General features: G+C 39.2%; 1 protein-coding gene and 1 long non-coding RNA gene across 3 annotated transcripts; one reads left to right on the forward strand and one right to left on the reverse strand.

Moving 5' to 3' along the window:
* Positions 1 to 4226: 4226 nt before the first annotated feature.
* LOC148425688 (uncharacterized) lies at positions 4227 to 11187 on the reverse strand. 2 transcript variants are annotated; one of them, XR_015864953.1, is made up of 4 exons: positions 11126 to 11187; positions 10942 to 11038; positions 8029 to 8170; positions 4227 to 6094 (listed from the first exon to the last, which is right to left on the reverse strand). It is a non-coding gene; the product is annotated as an uncharacterized LOC148425688 (long non-coding RNA). The 2 variants fall into 2 exon arrangements; XR_015864952.1 differs by lacking the exon at positions 4227 to 6094 and adding an exon at positions 6673 to 7300.
* Positions 11188 to 13902: 2715 nt separating this feature from the next.
* Positions 13903 to 16874, forward strand: id4 (inhibitor of DNA binding 4). Its single transcript, XM_088411906.1, has 3 exons — positions 13903 to 14513; positions 14996 to 15060; positions 15596 to 16874. Exons 1-2 carry the CDS (start codon positions 14097 to 14099, stop codon positions 15041 to 15043), a joined length of 465 nt encoding a protein of 154 aa, XP_088268032.1. The 5' UTR covers positions 13903 to 14096; the 3' UTR covers positions 15044 to 15060; positions 15596 to 16874.
* The last annotated feature ends 5701 nt before the right edge of the window (positions 16875 to 22575 follow it).

Here is a 22575-nt window from a genome sequence, read left to right on the forward strand (position 1 = left end):
ATTTTATACATATCGATTTAGGGACATATCATATTGATTTAAGTCTTAGTAAATGATAATCACGATTCTTATGAGAACTGACTTTGTTTGTCACGCCCCTGGAAGATATCACTATCTCGATTTTAATTACATCGATTACAACAATGATCGTAAATTTAATTCCAAATTGTGCAGACATGCAGTAGACTGTTTTTAAGGTGTGTATACCTCAATTTGATTTGTACACAACACCTAGGTTCTAAATCTTCCAGTTTCAGTGCTGCAGCGAAATAAGCACCCTGCGGCTCTATCTATCCTTTGTGATAGATGGCATTTCTTTTTCTTTATTTCAGCCATTTCCACTATCGCACACTGCACACACGTGTGTTCGTAGTGAAGTGCATACACACAATCTCATGGCACGACCCCTTAGGTGTTGGATCTGTTGCATCAGTGAGATCCAGTCTCCAGCTTCCCTGTGTGCTGATGTATCTAAGAATCCTATTTTGCCATGCCATTGTGTGAGTAGAGCTCGAGGCCCATCATTGAAAGCACAAGGTCACTGAACACATCAGCACAAAGAGTCCTATCTGCTGCACTCTGTTTGTGCATAAAAGTGGGTCCTCCTTCCTTTTATTCCAATACACACACACACACCCACGCACCCACACACACATTTCCGATGCACTCTTTCTTATTCACTCTCTAGAAGCCAAAAAGGAGACAGCTCATGTTGACCTCACAGAGTACAAAATAGCTGCTCTGTAAAACTAAAGTTATCAGGAGGTGGTCGCAGTTTTAGATTATTACTGTATGAGAGGAAAGAGACATCAAAGGCATGCAACTAAACGTATCTGAACAATGGGCCTGATTTCACTGACTATGACCACTTCAAATATAAAATAGAACCTCAATTTAAAGGACAAATTGGAAGAAGGGATTGTCTGTTAAAGCTGATCGTCCAATACATAAAAGTTTATTTTTTTATTTTTTATTTTTTTTTGCGAGGGCTATAATATTAGATTATGAAATGACAAATGTCAAGTCAACCATCAAATGCAGCACCTTATGTTAGCCTCCTAAACAATTAGGGTCATCCCAGTAGTTTCTCTTCTGAAGTTCAAAACCCCCAAAACCTTTTACATAGATAAAATGTGTCAAATGTATCAAGAAAGTCGTGCCTATAGGGGTGCAAATTCTCAAAATAAAAAAAGAACACAAAACGCTAGAGAGGGTAAAGACAACAGTGCTACTGGTAGTGATTGCGGCACTGGGGCGGTTACGCCCAGGCTGAATGGGTGGCTTCAGCAAATACCAGGAACAACATCTGACGTCTCCGTGCAGAAGAGGGCAATACTGGGAACAGCTAAGATCCATCAAGCTTCCAGGACTCTGCTTGAGGACCCGAGCTTGAAGGGGATACCTACCGCCTGTGTACATTTTTTTTCAAAGGGTGCGGTGCGGGTTGGGGGGGCTCTGCACCCACATGAAACAACTCATATTGATCTGAGTTCAATGTGACCAGCATGACTTCATCACCTGAAACCTCTGAGAGTGCCATCGACCCACACATTTACTGGGTCAGTGATATGCTGCAGTGTTTGAGAATGTTTTTCTGTTCCTATGAGACAATAGGCCCATCTACTGCGACAGTTTTTTCTTCCCAAAATGACTTAATGACTGAGTTTATGTTTTTACATCACAGACATAGCCATTTCAAAAACAACATTAAAATACAATGCCCAAAGCTCCATTTTCATGAATAAACCTATGGAGTGACATTGTTAAATGTGAAAAACACCCTGCATCTCTTTCCAATGATGTCTGATGTTAGGTGGGATACAATTAACAGCTGTCTTGCTGGGACAAAATGAAAAATACACCATAACACATATTATTTGATGTAAAAAATAAAAAATAACAATCTATACTGTAATCCATTCTATACTTTTTGAAAATATTTTACCAGTTGGCCATACTTACCTGAGATGGAAAAGTGGTGCACTTTGTGTTTAGAAGTAGTAACAATGTCTACATTATTATTATTACTATGAGGTTGAGTCCTCTAATTCAGGAAACCATTGTGATGTCACTGATGTTGGACATGAAAGAAGTCCGGGACAACAATGCCCGTTAAGTTCATGCTGACATATTTGTTTATTCATTTATTTATTCATTCATTTATTCTTGTTGTCAGGCTTCAAAGCAATCCAGTCAAGTTCTTCCAGAGCCGAAATACATTATCATTCAAAAATGTTTCCAGACAAGGGGCTTAGGAATCTTATCTGTCTTTGAAGGAAATCACTCTTGTCTTTCCAAAAATATTTTGCTTTTTATTTTTTTTTTTGCCCCAAGAGAAGTGCCAATGATCACTTTCAACGATTGTGTTCCTTGTCAGGTCCGAGTATAAAAAGACTTAACAAAAACAAGGATAAAGGGGAGCAATCACAAAGTAAAGCACCAGAAAGACAATATGTCAATGTGTCTTTTACCCAGGAAGGCTTTGCATTGGCTTAAGATTTTGTGTGTCTGTGTTTGTGGCAGTGTTGCAGTATACTAGCCCAAATAAATATTGTAGTCGTTTCTTAACATCCTCTCGAGTCTCCTCTTGGCAACTGGAAGTGAATAATACATTACGAAGATGCTGGAAAGATAGTGCTTTATTACAGTTCTCAAGTATATTACGAGTTGTTTGCTTCTGAAACTGTTCAGGAGGGGATTATTATAGACTTTTTTATGGGCAAGTCTACATTTTTCATTCTTTCTGATGTATAATTAATAACTGATGTTATCGCTCTTCAACGAAACACAAGGCACACAATGGATATTTTTTAAAGCTTTGATCAAACCGAGCTTCTGTTCTTTCAAGGTATTCCACTTTGGTTCAGTGTACTTCGTTTTCTTTACTTGTTTCCATGGCAATATCAAAATTAATTCCAAAGAGCACCTTTTGGAGGGATAACGTCGGTGACACGGGATTTTTCTGTAGATAAAAAGTGTTTCCCTTTATAGCTGATTTAAAAACAATTGTATGTTATTCATAGTGAGGCGGGACTTTGTTCACAAGCTGTGCCAAATATTGTTACCCTCGTAAATAATGTTAAAAATAAAAGGTTTTGAGGCTAAGTCCATATATCCAAAAGAGTATGCCCCCTGCATAGTAAGTGAGGTATATTTCAGGATTATCAGCAACGTGGACACCATTCTTTTTGGGATGTCAGAAGTGACATTTCTAGTGAAACACAGAGGGTACCAAAGAGGAAAAAGCATCTTTGTCCTGCCTTCATGACAATATGATTTAAGTGTCAATAGGCTAAAATGAATAATGTGAAATTAAAAACCAAACTCTATACACGCCACAAAGTAATAGTTGTCTAATTGTGAAGAACATTACTCTGAGGTGCATGAAATAGTATCCCCATCCGCCCATTCTCTGTAGCAGCTTCTCCCTACTAAGGTCACTGGCTCGCTGGTACCTACCCCAGCTGTCTACAGGCAGTAGCTGGGAGACAATTTCAGGGCACACTGAGATGAACAACCATTTCCGCGCCCAATCATACCTAAGGGCAATTTAGAGTGTACGCCTGCCATGCAGGAACAGGCAAACTCCACACAGGAAGGCCGGAGAGACCTGGATTTGAACTCGGGTCTCTGAACAGTGAGGTGGACGTGCTAACCACTCTTCCACCAAGGTGCCTGTTGTTTTCCACATTCCCAAATTATACAATACTAACAATAAATCAACTGGAATAGATTCCAGCATTGCCCTATCAAAAAAGAACAAACAATATTTAATAATGGACAGATTATATGTTTTATACCTTAATTGATGCGTTGTGCAATTATGTGGATTATTTTGAATGATTATTGTTTGCAATGTTTTTAGCTTGTGCTTTTGTTATATGCCTTTCTTATTTGCTAGTTTAAAAATGCCTGTTATGAATGGTCAGTAAGTGTTATTAATGGAAAAAAAACATTACATTTGCATGTCTTGAAATTGCAGAAATCATTTGATTTCATATGAACAATATGTTTAAAATATAAAATAATGCTAAAAGTCTCGCTGACTGTCAATCAAAGCTGTTTTGTGTGTGTGTGTGTGTGTGTGTGTGTGTATACATACATATATATATATATATATATATATATATATATATATATATATATATATATATATATATATATATATATATATATATATATATACATACACACACACAGTATATGTATATAGATTGTATGTGTGCTACATGTTTACTATGTCTCGCTTTATCGCCTTGATTTTGTGCTTCCCACCCTTACATTAATATACACAGTTTTGTTTAGAAAAAATAGTAGGGCAAATTGTGTCTTGGATAACAGCGCAAATTAAGGGCATATAAAATTGAATGGACTCAGAAATCCACCAGTTTGAGGCCTCACTCACCCTTCCTGTTTGCAGGCGCTTTCATCTGGTAAACAAATGCGCAAGATCTGAAAGCTTTCCCATCGCTGTTGTGCTAACCTTGGAGTGCGAAGCCATGGCATTAGCATTTGAAGGAGCTAAATATTAGCTAAGAAAGAAAGTTCCCATCTAAAGGCATGAGAAAAAGTCTGCTGCCTTTGGTACTCAACCATCTGTGCTGGCGCACCGGCTTCCCTCCTTGCATTGCAAACACTACCTCGGGAGCCGCCTGGAGCTCAGGGAACAAATGCCACATACTTTGAGCCCTGCCTCTGAAAATAAGCCTTTCTTGCGCCACATCTATTAATTCACAATTCAGGCTCCACTGCTTCCCCCCCATCCAAATAAATCTGTTTGGACTCTAGACCAAGCAGGCAATTCTTCATGAAAAGTCCCATTTGAAAATCTCTCTATTCCTTTGTGGATTTGGAGTTTATAAACCAGAGGACTGCAGTAGAAATTTTGCACAACTCGAAACACATCAAACTTTCTGCAGATAACAGGATACACTCAAACATTTTATCCCTCAGCCTGTATTAAATTCAGACAGCCTCCAATTAAAAGCCGTAACCTTGAAAGCATTTTTTTGACAAAATGATTGAAGCTTCAGGTGGTTCAAATCATATCATTTCAAGGAGATAACATTTACTTTTCAATTTGCTAAAAGCAAAGTGTTCACAAGGTTGTAATCAATGACGACAACCATTTTTTTTTTTTTAAGATGTCCCAAGATTTACAAATGGGCTTTTCTAGTGTTTGCCAAGGATGCACTTAAAAGATTGAGATTCGATCATTAGAAGATCTGAGTTTCTAAGTCAAACCTTGTGATTGAGCGTGTTGTGTGGAATTTCAAAAAGTATGGGAGTGGCATCTTGGTGTTGTGCAAAAATGCGGTGGTGTCACTGCTTTTTCCCATGAATGAAAATGCTTTAGAAATTGATACTTTATTGTCACCAAGCAATGTTGAAATGAATAAATAAATCCGAGTAGTAAATGTTTAAAAAAAGTCACTATTAATATAGACATGCACTAAAATAATCTCAACTATTATATATTGTGTTCACTAGCCTGCAGGTATGACTATGAATGTGAATATTTGTTGGTCTCTGGATGTACTCTGCATGACAGTCCGTTTGCTCACATGCAGTCCCTCACAACCGTATAACTGCAATGTTTTTCATCTGTTTAAAGTAGGTCATTGGTTTTTAACAGCAGGTAGCACTATCCTGTTATTAACCATGAACAATTTAAGTGAGGAAGCAGGTTTTTCAATATTTGTAGTTTGGGTTTTAGGGACAGACCTCCTAATCAAACAGACTCTGAATAACTTCAAAGCTGTTCTGCATGGCCTTTGGATATTCCAAATTCAAAAACATCGAGCTTAGTTTGTGTGTGTGTGTGTGTGTGTGTGTGTGTGTGTGTGTGTGTGTGTGTGTGTGTGTGTGCGTGTGTGTGTGTGTGTGTACGCTCAGAAAAATTGGTTTCTTCCTCTTGGCCAATCCAGGTTATGAGGGGGCTGATGGTGATGGGCATTTTAACTGACAGGATACATGCTGAGCCTGTGGGAGGCCGCAGCACCTGCCTTCAGCCCCTCGGCCTTGATGTTGCAGTACTAGAAGGCACGCCTGTTACACTTTCCCAGGGGTGTGGAGGTGGAGGGCCACAGCCACCCTGCAGCACAAAGAAAACACACGCGCACTTCACACATAGGAGGGGCAGCCAAAGCATTCGCCCACACTGCACACACACTTCAGGCCACAACCTTTATTCACCTTCATCCTTTTCTCTAGCACATTCCAGCACAAGTGGAGCTGCGCCTACTTTACCATTGCTTTTTTCTGTTTACTTAAAAACATGCGGGGATATTAAAGGACACAAATCATACAAAGTTGCTTGAGAGTAACCTTGAATGCAAGGTCAACAAATAAATATGACAGCATTCAAGTCAATGTCAATGTCAATGTCAAGGCTAGGTTAGTAGTAAGACGACAACAAGGCTGAAAAAGAACATTCATCTAACCATAAGAGTATTGTTTGATTGAGAAAAAAAAAACCAGATCAATATTTTGGCTAAAAATAAAATAACATCAACGTTATGTGGTTTACAATGCATGTTTTATTCATGTTCATTTATATATGTTTCAACAGCACTCTCAACAAGTATTTGTCATTGTCAACTGGAAAGCAGTTGTGATCAATCGAACACAATGCTTTCAACCAGAGTCCCCTGTTATTTTTGGACTGCAGATTCCAGCATTCAGAGTGATCTATGGTAGCCTTTGTTCATAGAGACGAATAATTAAAGGCCCATCTTTTGAAACAATGTCAAAATTGCATGGTATTTTGAAGGTAGGTGACAGCGATGAAAAGCCACTGTGAACAGTGAGGGACGTTTTACATGACAGGTTTAAAAAATACATAAATCTTTATCATTTTGGACTGACTCGGTCTGCCTTTCTCTCAATAATCTTGCAGCCACTGGTCGGCAGTTGGATCATAGAGATTCAGGGTCTTTGCTGGTGTTTTAGGTCACCAATAAGAAAGACAAGGAGCAGATGGTGCCCCCACCCCACCCCCCCTTGCCAACTCCTTTCAGCTTCCTGGCAAGCACTGGCCACCTCTTTCTATATCGTTCTCCCTCTCTTTAGCAGAGCAGCATTGCAGGCCTCTGAATAGACCCCAGCCTAGGCAATACAACATTCCGTCTATGTAGGGACCTCTGCAACCATATGGTGAGATTATTTGAAGCAATTAATTCTTTGAGCCAATCAATAGGAGCATGTTTGCAGCAGAGATTTGAGGACACACACTGAATGTGTTGAATGGCATTCCTCTCAAAGGTCCCTCCCCAAAAAACTCTAAGGAGTTGGGTGTTTCCTGGAGCGAAAGAGGAGAAAAGGAAGGAGGAGTTATGTCCAAGGAAAGAAAAGCGCGCCAAAACTAGAATGCTTTTATGGGATCTTTGTCAATGAAAAGAAGCGAGCTTTCCACATTGCATTTTTCACGAGCTCAAGGTGATTTTAGAACTATTTTTTGTGGCACCGAAGAACCAAATGTGATTGTTACTGATGCACAACAAATATGTCAATCCCATTATTATGAGCATGACTCATCCATGTCAAACAATAAGCTGTCCTCGGAGATCAATTGGCCTTTCAGTCAATCTGTCCATCATCTGCAGCTTTTTTGTGTCAAATGATCTGTTGTCCTTGGTACAGCCCAGCTGGAACAGGAGACCTGTAATCTGTCACCACGCTGCATTATGGACCTCCTAATGACCCTGCAGGTCATAGGCTTGAGTCCCTCATTAACTATGTCTCTGGTGTGATCATGCAGACTTCGATGGGCAGTCTTTACATTTTGATGTTGAAGTATCGCCACTACATACAGTGTACTGTACATCTCTGAATGAAATTTACTGCTAAACATTTAGATATCAATCACTGGGAAAAAAAAAAGCGTATTCTATGTGTGCTTACCTGTACCAGACACTGCTGGAACAGTTGTTATACATCACAAAGATATTTTGTATGGATAGTATTTTCAAAGCACCTTTCTAATGACAACACATTCCCACAGGAGAAGGAAGGAAAAGTAAAGCATACCGATGCAAAAGCAACTTGAGATTTAGTGTTTGGCAGCAATCGCCGCTTGAAAGAGAGCCATCCTAACGGTATGTCCGAATGGCACTCCTTCTCAAATAGTGGGGCGGGCCAAAAGGCAAGGCCAGAGGGGGCGTGGATGTCCCTACGGAACAGGCATAAAAGTTAGCATTTTTTAAGTTTGTTAATGTGTAAAAAAGATACAATTTAAGGTATACTTGTACAATGCCGAATGTTTTCTCTTTCTTAGGGTGGCTTTGCAAAAAATAATTGAGATGATCTGCAGTAGAGCAAGCAACCTGCTCCCAAAACTGCAAGTTTAAGAAGAATGAAACTATTTTTTCAGTATTATTATTTCAATATTATCTTCATTTTCATATTAAAAAAAATCAGACACCGAATTATAACTACTGGTTGATATTTTTTTATTAGATTTTACACAAGAACAAAGAACAGTATTGCTTGTGAAATGATTATAAATTAAAAAAAAACTTGCAAATAAATGTGTTCTTAATGACCAACAGTATGTTTTAAATATAATCGAAGGTCTAGTTATCTTTAAATTATATTACATGGAGGGGTGGCACTTCTCTGGAGGCTGCCATGTTTGTTATAGCTACGGATAATGGTAAATGCAACACCTCATGCAGTCCGTCATGAAAAACAGTCAAATCTTACACAGTGTCCTTTTATTATGTGTAACTCTCACACCCCCCCCCAAAAAAAGCACATTTATTCTTTATGTTGTGATAGTTGCTGTAAAGTTGCTATGATAATGTATGTCACCTTTAACCTAATTGTCATGTATTTGTCACTGTTTGTCCATGTAATGTGTTCTCATCTTTGTCATAGAACGTCGTGGATTTACTGTTATGACTGGTTTGTTACTTGATATATCAGTTGCCATATAGTTACTATCTTTCTTTAAATTTGACTAATTGTGCCCTGTGGTATCTATAGATGCATGACAATTTAAGCTCTAGGTTTTCAGTGACACACTGTCAGAAAGTCAGGTCAAACTCTCAAGCTGTCATGAAAAGCGGTCTTCCTAGTCTAGTTTGCGAGTCAAGTTTCAGATGCTCGCTGTGAGCACGTTGGGTGTTTTGTGTAGAGTAACTTTTTTCTTTTCAACTTTATTGTGCTGTCTACTTTATATATATTTTGAAATTAATTGGCTGATTATTTAGTTGTTGTAATTTTACACTGCCAAATATCAGAACCAGGTTCAACCTAAAACAAAAGTATCATTCGGGTCCTATTAGTAATACTGCAAAATGTGTTAGAGCAGTTTTTATTGCCATGTAGTTAACCGGGACTCTGTGAATATAATAAGATTATGAGAGGTGACAGCAACAGGATGCTACAATGGTGCACCTGTTGTTTCTTTCACACACACACACTGAAATATAAGGAGCGGCATCACCCTTCGATTCAATATCAGTCTGTTGTTTTTGGTTCTCCTACGTTTGCACTACAAACAGGATCCAGCAGGACAGAGCGAACATTCAAAATGTCAGCTAACGAGTGTTTGATGTGTACACATTTGGAAGTGAGGAACTGAAAGTACTAGCTGGAAGAACGACAAAATAATGCAAATGTCCATATCATGACATGTAACAAATCTGAATTTCTCTTCAAATTTGCAAACCAAACATTAAAACACTTTAGATTAGATGGAGTTGCTATTTTCCTTAATGAATATGATATCACAATGCACGTATGATTTCTACTACTCAGAATTAGTTCATTGTCATGCATGCATTGGTGTTTGTTTGGAAATAGGTGTGTATGCATGCATGTGTGTAGACAGTTACTCAGGTTGCACAAAGTAAACAGTGAATGCACCTGTGTAAATGACACACAGGGAAGTTGTGTGTTGAGCTGGGAAGCCATCAGGGACTTAGGCATGTTGTGCAAACTGTGTCATAGACAAAAGTGAGGCACCACGGCCGAGGCAGCTGACACACTGAGAGATGAGGGCTCAGATGTTACCACGTGTAAGCACTAGGAATGTTTGATACCATTTTTTTTTTTACTGGCCGACATCAGTACGCGTGCTCAATTCTAGAGTAGTCACTGTTATGGATACCGAGTACTGAATCTGCTAATAATCTTGATCGATAAAATTTACCCGCATGACATCATTTAAAAAAAAGGTCTATATATTTTAATATAGCTTTTTTCCTAAAATGTCATTAATAGCAATTTTATGTTCTTGTAATTTGTCATTTCTACTTTAATATCGTAAAACTGCTCCAAGAGAGTGGCCAAGTCCAGTACTGGCTGCCATGGCTGGTACCAATACATTGAAATAAAGTCTGGAATCGGTCCAATACCGGTACTTGGTGTTGGTATTCTTCCATCCAGAGTAAGTACCCGATAGATTGAATTAGGGATCAGCTATCAAATATGATAGTATTCACATATCCTACTTAAAATTTGATCAAAAAATCTAATATTCGGATAAAATAAAAACTGCCTTTGGGGTATTAGTGAGTTGGTGCCTTTTATTACCTAAAAGGAATCTTGAGTCTTCAAAAAACCTAAATTATTTTCTGGAATGTGGATCCCACACAACTAAAAACTTTGGAAGAAAGACACACGTTGACCACTACATTCCCTGTTAATTGGTCATTTTTCTCTTTAAAAAATAAAATAAATTACCGGTAGGTATTTTAAACAAACCCTATACAAGTGAATTAATAAAATAATACATTTGTCACAGGAAACAATGCTGGTAAAAATTAAACAAACAAACCAGCATTTTCATTGGAATAAATTCCAATGAAACGGGTTGTCACACAATAGATGAAGTCTGACTTTCTAAAAGATTTCAAAGTTACTAAATTATATTGATATTTGTATAGGGCATACTCACACTGTGACTTCCATGAATGCCAAAAAATGCACACCTACCCTCATAGGCCGACTGTCATGGGATATTGCTGAACGGAGGAATTTCCAAAAGAGTTCTTTGACAGCTTTTCACGTTTGCAGCGGCTCACTATATATACTGTAGATAGAACCAACGGAAATTTTGAGATTTGATTTCTCTCTGCATAGTAGTCACAACAAACACGATTTGTTGGTGTTCACCCACCAGGCATATCTTGTAATGAGTCTCTTGTTACCCAGCCCAGGTCCCCAGTCAGCCCAGTAATAAACCTATAGGGAAGACCAGCCAGAAGGGCCACAATTAAAGAAACACAGAGCAGCAGAGAGAAGGAACCCAGATGGAAGTTATAAGTACACACGATTCTTCTTTTCTATTGTACTGCAGGTGTTGAACTTGAGGTGGACCTACTTAAGGAGATGCACAACCAAGACAAATATCAACTTTAATAAGGTTACTTGGAACAAAGCATGCACAAGCTGCAAAGTTTCTGAGTCAAGAAGAAACTTAAAGGTCAAACAGAGAGGTTGGTTAAGCCAAAAATCTGTCGCGAATTTTGGTATAATTTAGGATTAAAAAAAAAACATTATTTAAAGATTTTGGCATTATTTCTGAAAAGCATGTCATAAAAGTGTTTTTCACATATCTCCATTTTAGCATTAATTGGTGCACAAGAATCAAATGAAATAAACCACGACTGGTGGCACTCAAGTCCCTGAACAAAACTTTACTGTGCTTGTCATTACAGTGTTTCTCAAGAATATGTAAAAACTGTTAAGGCTGTCTGGCACTGATTTGATAGTCTGAAGTTGTCTTTCAACCAAATATATGCTCAAATTACTGAGCTCAACAGTCCCTTTCCATAGCAACTGAAAACACAGAGAATGAGAGAAGACAACAAGCAGAAACTAAAGCCATTTAAGCCTTTCATTATTCATTGCGGAGGAGATTGTGGTGTGTCCCATAAAGTTTGGGACATTAACCCTCCAAAGAGGCACTGAGGTGGGTGTCATCCATGCTTGACTCAGACCTTGCCCCCCCCTTGACAAGCATTTTGGTTGGGAAACATTCTGGCTTGACGCTGACATGCAGCTGAGCGTCCATGGCAACCTGCGTAACAAGACCGAACAAAGAAAGCAGAGTAGAGGAGTTACATAGGTGTGAATGGATGATGTCCCAAAATGGCGGCAACGAGTCTGCTGGACTCAGCTTCTCAATGAACTGCGTAAGGGGAGGGAGAGGCATTGCGGCATGGATCCCAGAATGGAGGAATTTAAGAGGCACAATAAGACACAGCTGGGTCAAGTAAAGGGGAGGAGGTGCTTGCAAACAAGTCTTATTTCGGGTCACATTAGAATTATGGACTCTGGCTAGACACTTTTTTTTAAATCCTATCCTGGGGCGATACAGTCTTATGAGTCTTTTTGTTGCTAACATGATTTATACGTGAAATGTGTGGCAGCTTGGGAATAAGAGGAGGAAGATATGTTGCCTAGAAAAATGCACAAAAACTTCAGACAAAAAGGCTGCAACTAAGATTCAATACACGGGTAAGTGAGTTTCAAGTCTGGTCCTTAAATGAAGAATTCATTATGATTATCAATCGTATTTACTTTACAATAATATATGTGATTGACATGGGCTGGGCAGCAGGACCTGATAAATGTTGCAAGTAGGCTTTATACGTTCACGATTTTGGAGCCGATCATGGATCAAGTTATATATATATATATATATATATATATATATATATATATATATATATATATATATATATATATATATATATATGTATGCAATCAACCCAGGTTATTTGCAAGGGATTGGGACCACACTGGCCCACTAATACCCAAAATTTGAGTATAAATGATGCCTATTAGAATGCATTTGGGAAAACAATGAAACCAGTGGTTCTTATCCTGGGTTCCATTGAACCCTAAGATATTTGTGAGTCGGTCATCGGGGTTCGGTGGAGCTTCCGCTGCAAAGGTCAAGACACATCAGACTCATCTGTCAATTCGTGATGACATGGCCCACTTGGCCATCACTGGCTTGAAAATGATCATGCTACATCGCTTGGCCAATCAGCTTCGGGGAATTTATTGCGCTCAGTAGACAACGTGACTGACGTGTTCAGTCATTTTATTTTCCTCAAAATAAAGGTTCAGTGAACGTGCATAGAAATCCGGTGGGGTTCAGTACTTCGAACAAGGTTAAGAACCACTGACTTAAACACTTAAAAGTCACTCCAAAATGCTGATCATAACTTGCATAGAAAATATGGCAAACCCAAACACAAATGAAGCTTAAACTGATTTAAAAAAAATACTGTACTGAAAGAACGTCAAGTGAATATGCTGTGCAAACTTGGATTGTTGTAATGGCAGCACAGAATGTCTCTTGAGTGAAAGAGATTGTGTCGGCTGCGGTTCCGAAGAAACATGGATTGATCGGCAAATCATGACATTTCAACCGATCTCCAATTTTATATTATATGTAACATTTATCTGAGATCCGATTCAGCTGATCAAATAAGGGATGGTGCTCTTCCTAGCATTTTTTTTTCATTTAATTCAATCGAATTTTCCTTTTTGTTGAGACACATGTGTTTTTATTTGTACTTTTTTTGCACGAGAAGAATATTTAAAATCTGACGATTAACTAAAATGTTACGCCTTGTGAAGTACAGTATACCATGTTTTGTCGTGCATCATCTGCCACGAATTTTCGGGGCAAACCTGTAGAATGACTAACTGTAGTGACACTCCGTCTCGGGTTATTTTCTCTGCTTAGTCAAATGACATGACAGGTAAACGTTTGAAATGTGACAATCAGCACACAGAAAACGAGACACGCCTTTTCCTCTCTTGGCCCCAGTTGGTGTGAGTGGGCAGCAGGCTGCCTGCCTGCGGGTGACAGTCCAGCTTCTCCTCTGGTGTGTCAGTGCGCGCAGAGGCTTGGCACCTCCCCTCTTTTCTCCTCTGCTCTATAAATGTGCACAATCCGCTCCTTGTGTGCACTCACAGTCGGATCGAGTAAGAGCGGCTGTGGCCTCGCGGGATATTACCACATTGGAAGGGCGCCTAACCAAAAAACAAAAAACAAAAAAAAACATTTGAAGCAAATTAATTTCCATATCTAGCTCAGCGCCATAAGTGTCGATTTTCTCGTTTATGCGATGAAGGCTGTTCCTCCAATGCACCCCCAGAACTCTTCGTCTTACTCCTCCTCCTCCAGCAACAGCAGCAGCAGCGGCAGCAGCAGCAGGCAGCTCTCCCTCCACTATCTGACCAAGCAGAGCCTCAACGTCGCCCGGTGCAGGATGGAAGAGGAGGACCGCCACTGTCTGCAGTACGACATGAACGACTGCTACAGCCGACTCAAGCGCCTGGTGCCCACCATTCCGCAGGATAAGAAAGTCAGCAAAGTGGAGATCCTCCAGCACGTTATTGACTACATTCTGGACCTGCAGCTAGCCCTGGAGACGCACCCTGCTCTCCACAAACAAGCGCCTCAGCGGTCCGGAACGTGCGTGCCCCTGGCACCCAACCCCAGCCGAACACCGCTCACAGTGCTCAACGTTGACCACCACCAGGTACCGCTTATGTAGTGCCCGCTTCTTTCGGAGAGTCTTGATCCCAGCTGTGACTGTGCCGACGCAGCAAACAAAGCGCGCCATCCCCTCATTGTCCCGTCATTGCGAGCAAAATTATTTGCAAAATATAACACATCACGCATGCTTCTGCCGAACGATATGGCGCTGGAAAGGCGCGTTTGGCCCTTCTTCGATTGCGCACTTGATTGCGGGCTTTCTGATTTGCATGATAATGAATTGTGTGTGTCAGAGGCCCACCTCAAGCCATGGCTGCTGAAGTACCTCAGCCTGCAGTCCACTCCACTGCGCACAAAAAGAGCAATTTGATATTCAATAGGCCATAAAATAATTGATTGTGCCTGCAAATTTTCACATATAATGTATGATTTCAGGCCACGATTTCATGTGTTCTTTAACCTTTAAAAAAATATTAGAATTACTGTATGGCATATCATTTTACATGTCTGATTTTTTTTCTTTAGAGAACTTCAATCGTCAAAAAGCCAGAGGACTCAATTTTATGCCGCTGAAGCTAAACAACACTTTGGTAAGTGTTAGTATTTTTTTTTTAACTTAAAATCATTAAAATTGCTTTACTTCATACACTTACCTGCTTTTAATCAGAAATCATGTAAAACAACGTGGGTTGATCACTGAAGCTTCCTCATTGAAAAACCACACAGTATAGCAAAGTAATGGTGTAAATGCAGGGAAAGAATAATTGAGGAACATGAACAGAGGCAGCTGTGCTTTGTGCAATAACGGTCACCGGTGTAGCAATCATACAAGTCAGGGTTCACACATCACATTGGCCTCACTTTGACACATTGACACTGACTCTAAGTCCATCTGTGTAAAATCGGCCAACGTAGAACGTATTTGGTGAGGAGGTTGATTTCAAACGTCCTGGCCTCTCCCAGGTCTGCCAATGGCCCGGCCAGTAGCCTGACAAGCCGTGTGGATCTCGTTTGACCTGGTTTGTTTTGGGTTGTTGATCAAGCATGGCCTCTGTTTTGTCGGTGGCGCCAGTCAGTCTGGAGCTTCGAAGCTCACCCCCCCACCTCTATTCATGCCCTCCACAGGTGTGCAGGCTGCACAGAACCGCTCCAAAGCCGGCAAAGCTTCGCCAGGGACTCACAGCCAGCTGGATGCACAATCACAAGGGAATTTGGAAACTATCACGAGGAACTAAACTTAAATATGAGCATTTTTGTCCCACAGAGCATGGAATGAGCATAAAGATGTGTCGCTTTATGTTTGTCCCAAACCAGCTCTATCAACTCCCCACCTCCATATCTCTTTTGAAAAAATGAAAAGTCACCATTTAAGACTTTTTAAAACCCCAATCATTAACAAGCATTAGATGAAAACCTGTTTGTGAAATGTGCTTCAAGAAAACGTGAGTTTAAAGCTTTACTGAACTGCAAAATTGCTGTAAATATTTTGGACATCTATTGTTTAAAATAGATGAATTGTGTTTAGCAGGGAAGCTTTCCCTGTGATCATATTTGATATTGTAAAGAGCAATTCAATTCGAAAATCAATTAAGACTGTACATGAAGAGAAACTATGATAAAAGTATGTGAAAGGAATACATATATGCTTCAAAAAGACTATTGTAATTATCAGATATTTTTATTAAACGTTCTGTTGGTCGTTTTGTAAATATTGTGTTTCCACTTTGAAGTCTTTAGTGAATGAATGTTTTTGTCCTCACATGATGATATCGGTTAACTTTGCAATGTTTTGGAATAGTTCGATATGTAGCATGTCAGGCTCATTGCGGAGATGTCAAATGTGCACTGAAGCAGGCCACCCCGTGTAGATACGTTCTTTTATTTGCTCAGCTTTCCCTTGTTGCTTTTATACTCACTAACTAATGACACTTGACACATTTGGAGCAAAAGGTCGCTCGGCTATTTTATATGTCCTTGGGTTGTTGTTGCTCTTGTTGTTGTTGTTTTATGAAAAGGCCGGACTTCATTATTTTCAATGCACACTCGTGAGAAAAAATACGCAGCACTTCTGACAGTGAACAGTGTAATATCTGAAAAAAAATGCAATTATACTGAATGATGCCATAATATCTTCTTTTCTTATATTTGATTTTCGGACAGTGTAAACATAAATTACGTTGACAACAATTAGGTGTAAATAGCATGTTTTTCGGTGATCGTCTACGAATTTCAGCAAGTATATAGCAAAATTTAAAAAAGAACCCTTTTTTTTTTTTCCACTGCTTTGAACACCGATTTTACCTCACCAACCTCCTGCCGTAGTCGGAGGGGACATGTATGCGACTGTCAGCTGCACTGTTGGAACTGACCTTCACCGGCTTGCAATTAAAGTTTCCAGGAAGAACTGTGTTGTCTCATTATTTGTCTCCAGAGGTATAATGTTGCCTTGCTGGTGCAGGCAAGCGAACTAATGAGGACAAAGAGAGAGGTGTGGTCAAATGCTAATGTAAGAGGGGAAACACTTGGATAAAAAAAACCTTCAGAAATTATTTCTGAAAGAATGAAACCCTTTTCATTTCTTTGACATTAATGGGTAAAATAAACATCGTCACACCACGCAAAATTATAGTTTGTGTCGATTATTAGAAATGTTTTTGCCACAATCAAAATGACAGCCTTTTTTAAAGATATTTCATTGATAAATTATTCACACTTTTTTTTAATTTGTAAAAAATCATTTACCTTTTCAATTATGCTTTTCAGTAGGACTGTATTAAATTGCTTCGAAAGTCATTTTTCTATTTGTTCAAGTGGCCGTGGAATACTTAACATACTTTTGCCAGTAACCTACTCAACATCAGTGAAAATAACACCTGTAATTTTTAAAAATTGAAATTAAATTAAACGACACTCAAAGCACTTCCACGCACAGCGATGAGAGTGTTCTGTGTCACCAAACAGGTCATTCAAACCTCAGGAGTACCTGGCTTATTCTGTCATTTACTCAATGATACTTTTAGAAGAACAAATGTGGGAAACCAGGGTTCTTATTACGAAGCTTCCATTGCTCAAAACCTACTTATGCTATGTCACACTGGATATAAACAAGTGCAAAGCTATAACATTATTACAAATTTTAATTATTGAAACGACCAGAATCTTAATGGAAAAGGAACGTACGAGTGATTTACAGTCATTCTTTTCTATCTCAGCACGCTGTAGTTTTCTCCTCAACAAATTTGTCAGATGTGGCCCACAGTGTGTTTTTGTTTGCGTGTGCTTGTGTGTGTGCGTGTGGAAAGATCTTGACTTCAGTTTTTCAGGATGCGATTCGACTGCCATGATTTCCATCTAAAGTGTTTTTTTTTTCAAGGAGACCAGATGAAAGATAAATTCTCACAACACATTTAATGAATCTAATTGAAAAGCTTCTGTTTCACGCTATTTTACACCTACAGCGGCTTTGATTAATTATATGCATAATCATCCAAAATGTTCTCTGCATTAAAGTGATTTTAAACGATAGCATCTGTTAGCGCATACGAAATGAATATCGGTTCGGTGATGCATGTTCGTCATCAGCCGGCACCATATAGAGCACATTTACATTCATGGATTTACTAAAAGGTGTCTTTGATATCAGTGAAGAAATTTAAAATTCATAGATGACGCTAATATGTGCGTGATCTTGTGTTTTGATAAACACATACTGTATAAAACACATTTCTGAGTTTACTGACATACGTTTGAAACAGCCACAGATTTGGTACATCTGCCAAACAAGTTTTACTATTTATAGTCTATAAAATAAAATAATTGCATCAAAATTATGCCAATACAGAGATGGTCACAGAGTTATTTCATATGCAATTTTTTTTTTTCTGTTTTCGGTCCCATAAATACATCCGATGTAATCCTGAGGATGTAACATCAGCATATTTTTTGATGCATTGTTAAACTAATGCAAACAAAAATCAGTAAAGTGACTATGATGCAATGCATACATCTGCAGTCCCCCTAGTTGCCAGGCAGCACCAGACCTAGGGCTTTTTGGTACCTTGCCACAGAGAAAGCGAGAGACTGAACAAAAAATATGTGTGTGTTTTTCAGATTTTGACCAGTTTTTTTTTTAATATCAGGTGCATCTGCCATTACCTGTGCATACATGTAAAAACTATATTTCATAACTTTTCAATCTAATGACGTCATCCATAACCTCTCTGACTGCCACACCCCTGACACTGCTAAATTGGTCACAGTGCAAGATGTTTTCAGTGCAAAAAGGGCTGCATTTTAAGTTCCGTGCCAGTGCAAGTCTAGTTTCGAGCGCTTGTGAATGTGGTAAAGGCTATGTCTTACAGAGCGTTTCAGCATAAGAAGCCAGCAACTAATTTAGTTACACAAAGTCGACTGTATTTTAGACTACCTAAAAAGTGGTCTATTGTGCGCTGCAGGTGGCATAAACGTGCAAATGTCATTGCATTTCATTCATAAATGTGACTAAAGTGGTCTCTTAAATCTTTTCATGGCATATTGTGAATGCCCAACACAACTGCCCCAGTTGAATTCCACATGGTCAGAGGGAGTCTCCAATAAAACAATGCCCCTGAATTATTTGTATACATTATTTACTATACAATAATGTACACATTTGTAACTCGACTAAACAAATACAATTTGTAGAAATCAGTTAAACAAAAACAATATATAAACAAAAACACTTTGTAGAAATCAATTAATTAAAGGAATTCTAAATGTGAATATTTCAAAAACATTTTAATAGCACGTCTTGACCACCCGGCACAGCTATTGGAGGTTGCGCAATCACTGTTGCTGATTGTCACTGTTGTCATCTTACCACTGATTTAAGATTTAAAAAAATACAATAAAAAAGTGAATGAAGAATAATTCAGCTAGTTTCATCCCAACACAGGGTACCACGGTGCAGATGCCCCATTACAAACAGTTCAAACATGTGCAAAGTCTTTACTTTTCATTATTCCATCCACCTAGTCAAAGGCCTTGTTTCCAACTAAAAAAAAAAAAAAAACACAGCCCCAAAGCGTGACGCGGCCATCATAATGTAGTGTAGCCATGGTGTTCTTTTGAAACAAAGTGATGTGTTTGCCTTGGTATTTTTGGACCATACCAAAAGTTTCCAAATACATGAGGAAATCTGATAGGTTAATATTGAACAGTCAAAATTCCTGTTGTATGAAGTTGTGCACACTTCTGCATTAGTCTATTTTTACTTCATCTCTTAAAAATATTAACAAACATGACGAAGTTGTGCAGATTACAGGTTAATACTGTAAAAAGTAGTCCCGTTTTTATTTTTATCAGAAAGACAAGCCTGGCATTTCAACAGGAAGGTGTAGGCTTTTCCATTGACTCCACGTATCAGCCCAGTCAGTCAAAACAGGCTGTTGTGGCCATGACGGTCATCATTGCCAGCAACGGCTGTGCAAGTTGTAGCTGTGCATAACAGCAACCACAAAGAAGAAATCTGAAAAGTGTATTGGGATATTCATTTGATCGCTGTGTAGCTACTGTGATTCAAACGCTTAATTACCAAAGTCTGCGCAGCACACAGCGACACAAACCCATAAAACAAGGATGCTTGCAATTGTCGGTGCTTTGAATTAACCTTCGGCATATGTTAAACAGCAATAACAGGTTTAGCTGTGCTGTCTCACCTCCTTCTCCGGCTGATTTAACTCCACATTATGGCGTTCCACGGGGGCCTATATCCCTGCGTGTTAATCACTGCTCTTCGCGGCGCTCACAGAAATATATGGCGACCGCATGCAGCTGAACGGAGGACAAAAACGTGCTCACTCTTGGACACTACTTGATTACAGTCTAATTGGCCTAGAGTGATTAAATATCTCATGCTTCTCACTAATTGCAGCTATTTAAAGCAGCTATTAGCTTAAAATGCCTGCCACAAACAGCCGTATACTCATAACGCCGGAGTTGCAATAATTCGCCTGTGATGCTCAAACCGAAGAAAATACATTACCTCTGCATGTCCTCGTAGCGCATGATGAATAATGCAGTTTTTATTCCCCTCAAAACAAATGATTACTTGATCCACTGAAACATTTTGATTAAATATGCCGCCCTGTAACAGACTAAGGTTTTTAATGACGCCTCATTAATTCCAATTATGTTTTCCAAATTCATATTACTCGCGGTAATTGATCCACAGTTATATTTTCATTTAGGTTGTGTTTGCGTTGATGTTTTGACTTTACATTTTCATTGATGAGAGTTAAAGAAGAAACAATGATCCTACAATGAATCATTGTTGGATTTCACATCTGAAGACAATGCGTTCGCATTCCGCATCCTTGTGTGATCGAGCGCAGGGCTTTCATCAAACACAATCACTTGGAGAGAATTCACGCGTCCTCATAACCATTATAGGCAGCTTGTTTTCTGCTTGACACGGAACACTTTGCATGTGAGAAGACCTGGCGAGAGAGGAAGGAGAGACAGAATTTGGCATCGCCCGTGCCAACCGGAGTTCCCAGGAGAGAGGTGATGAATTACAGAAATGAGACAAATGCCAAGCTTCTCTAAATAGCAGAAAGAATAGCCGTGTGCCCCTGGAGAACTCAAGAGATTAGAGAAGGGGAACCACAAGTGTGCCAAGGACCAGAAAGATTGAAGGAATGGGAAGTGTGTGTATGTGTGCATCGTGTGTTCGAAGGGGTGGCCAAGAGCCATGTCACAGAACATGACCCTGAGGTGCAACCATCAGACAGGCAATATGGCACACTAAATACCACTGCTCCATCAGGGCGGAAGCGCGCCAACTGCCTTTAATCCAACAGGTTTTTTTTCACCTAATGAGCCTAATTAATGAGGCTTCATTTACAATGTTTTGCTACCAAAGACAACAGTGTGACAGTTACATCTCTGAAATGGAAGGACTAAAAAAAATCTATTTAGAAAATGTCATTAAAATGACTTCACATCTAATTCATATAATTGGAGGCTGAACATGTGGCACGTGTCTTTTTGGCACAAAGTGTTGTTTTTCTTTTTTTACAACACACAACATATAGTGCACCAGAGCATGGTGAGCAACTGCTAAATCTTTCCGGCGCTCTGAGCACCACCCAGCGTCATCATTGTGAACCACAACGTTCATTGGAATGTTTGCTTGAAGGGGCAGGCTTGGCCTGCGTTGTCTGTTCCTGTTCCCATCCCATGACCATAGACAGGAGACACAGAAGAGATCCTCTCCAGGGCTGGCTCCTCATGCATCCGGATTCACTTCCCCAAACTGCATGTACGTCACACACAGCTCTCAGTCACATTCAGTCGACATACCTGCCACACTTGGAAAGTGATGTCAAGTGTTGTAAACATCTACGGTATTATCAGTATCAGGCAGTTTATATGGATTTTTGAAATATCTGCAATGTAGTAAAGTTGCAAAACTTAAACCACGATATAGCGAGCGATCACCGTGTATTCAATTGAGGATAAAAAAGGTTTTACAAATCAGTGTATTTCTGCATTCGATGCATTTTACACACTGCCCAAACTTTCCAAGTTTGGGGAATTGTAAAAATAATTGTATGGTAATATTATTATCATGCATTATTTATACTATGATTGAAATGTGATCTTTATCTAGAAATTTTGCAATGCTACAAAAAAAAAGACATCGAAGTAAGTTCGAATATGATTTATTAAAAAAAAAGTGGTTTTATTCCTTGTGGAATAAACACAATGACGATAGTGGTGACACAAAACAGGTTTTTAAACACAGTTTTCTTGTTTATGTCATTTGAACACACCATAAAATGGATACATACTGTGCTTTTTGTGACAAGTTTCTTTTGATAAAACTGTGTTCCCATTGTACTGTGCAAACTTGCGGTTTTAAAGACGAGACAGACAACAGAAATACAAAGATTCCCAAGACAAAATTGTCTCTTGAGAAGGCACAGCGAGAATTATATCAGTATAAGTATTTCAGTGACTGCCTGAGGGGAAAGTACATCAAACCAAACAGAACACATTAGAGTCAGGGATGACAAATGCAGACCTTGAATAACTGAATTACATAAATGGGGAAAATTCATTTT

The sequence above is a fragment of the Hippichthys cyanospilos genome, chromosome 3, assembly GCF_059441005.1.
Source record: "Hippichthys cyanospilos isolate Australia breed blue-spotted pipefish chromosome 3, RoL_Hcya_1.0, whole genome shotgun sequence".
Classification (NCBI taxonomy): Eukaryota; Metazoa; Chordata; class Actinopteri; order Syngnathiformes; family Syngnathidae; genus Hippichthys; species Hippichthys cyanospilos.

Coding starts and splice junctions, on each gene's coding strand:
- id4 (XM_088411906.1), top strand. CDS start 14,097: ATGAAGGCTGTTCCTCCAATGCACCCCCAGAACTCTTCGTCTTACTCC. Junction 14,514..14,995: donor TCAACGTTGACCACCACCAG/GTACCGCTTATG, acceptor TTTTTTCTTTAG/AGAACTTCAATCGTCAAAAA.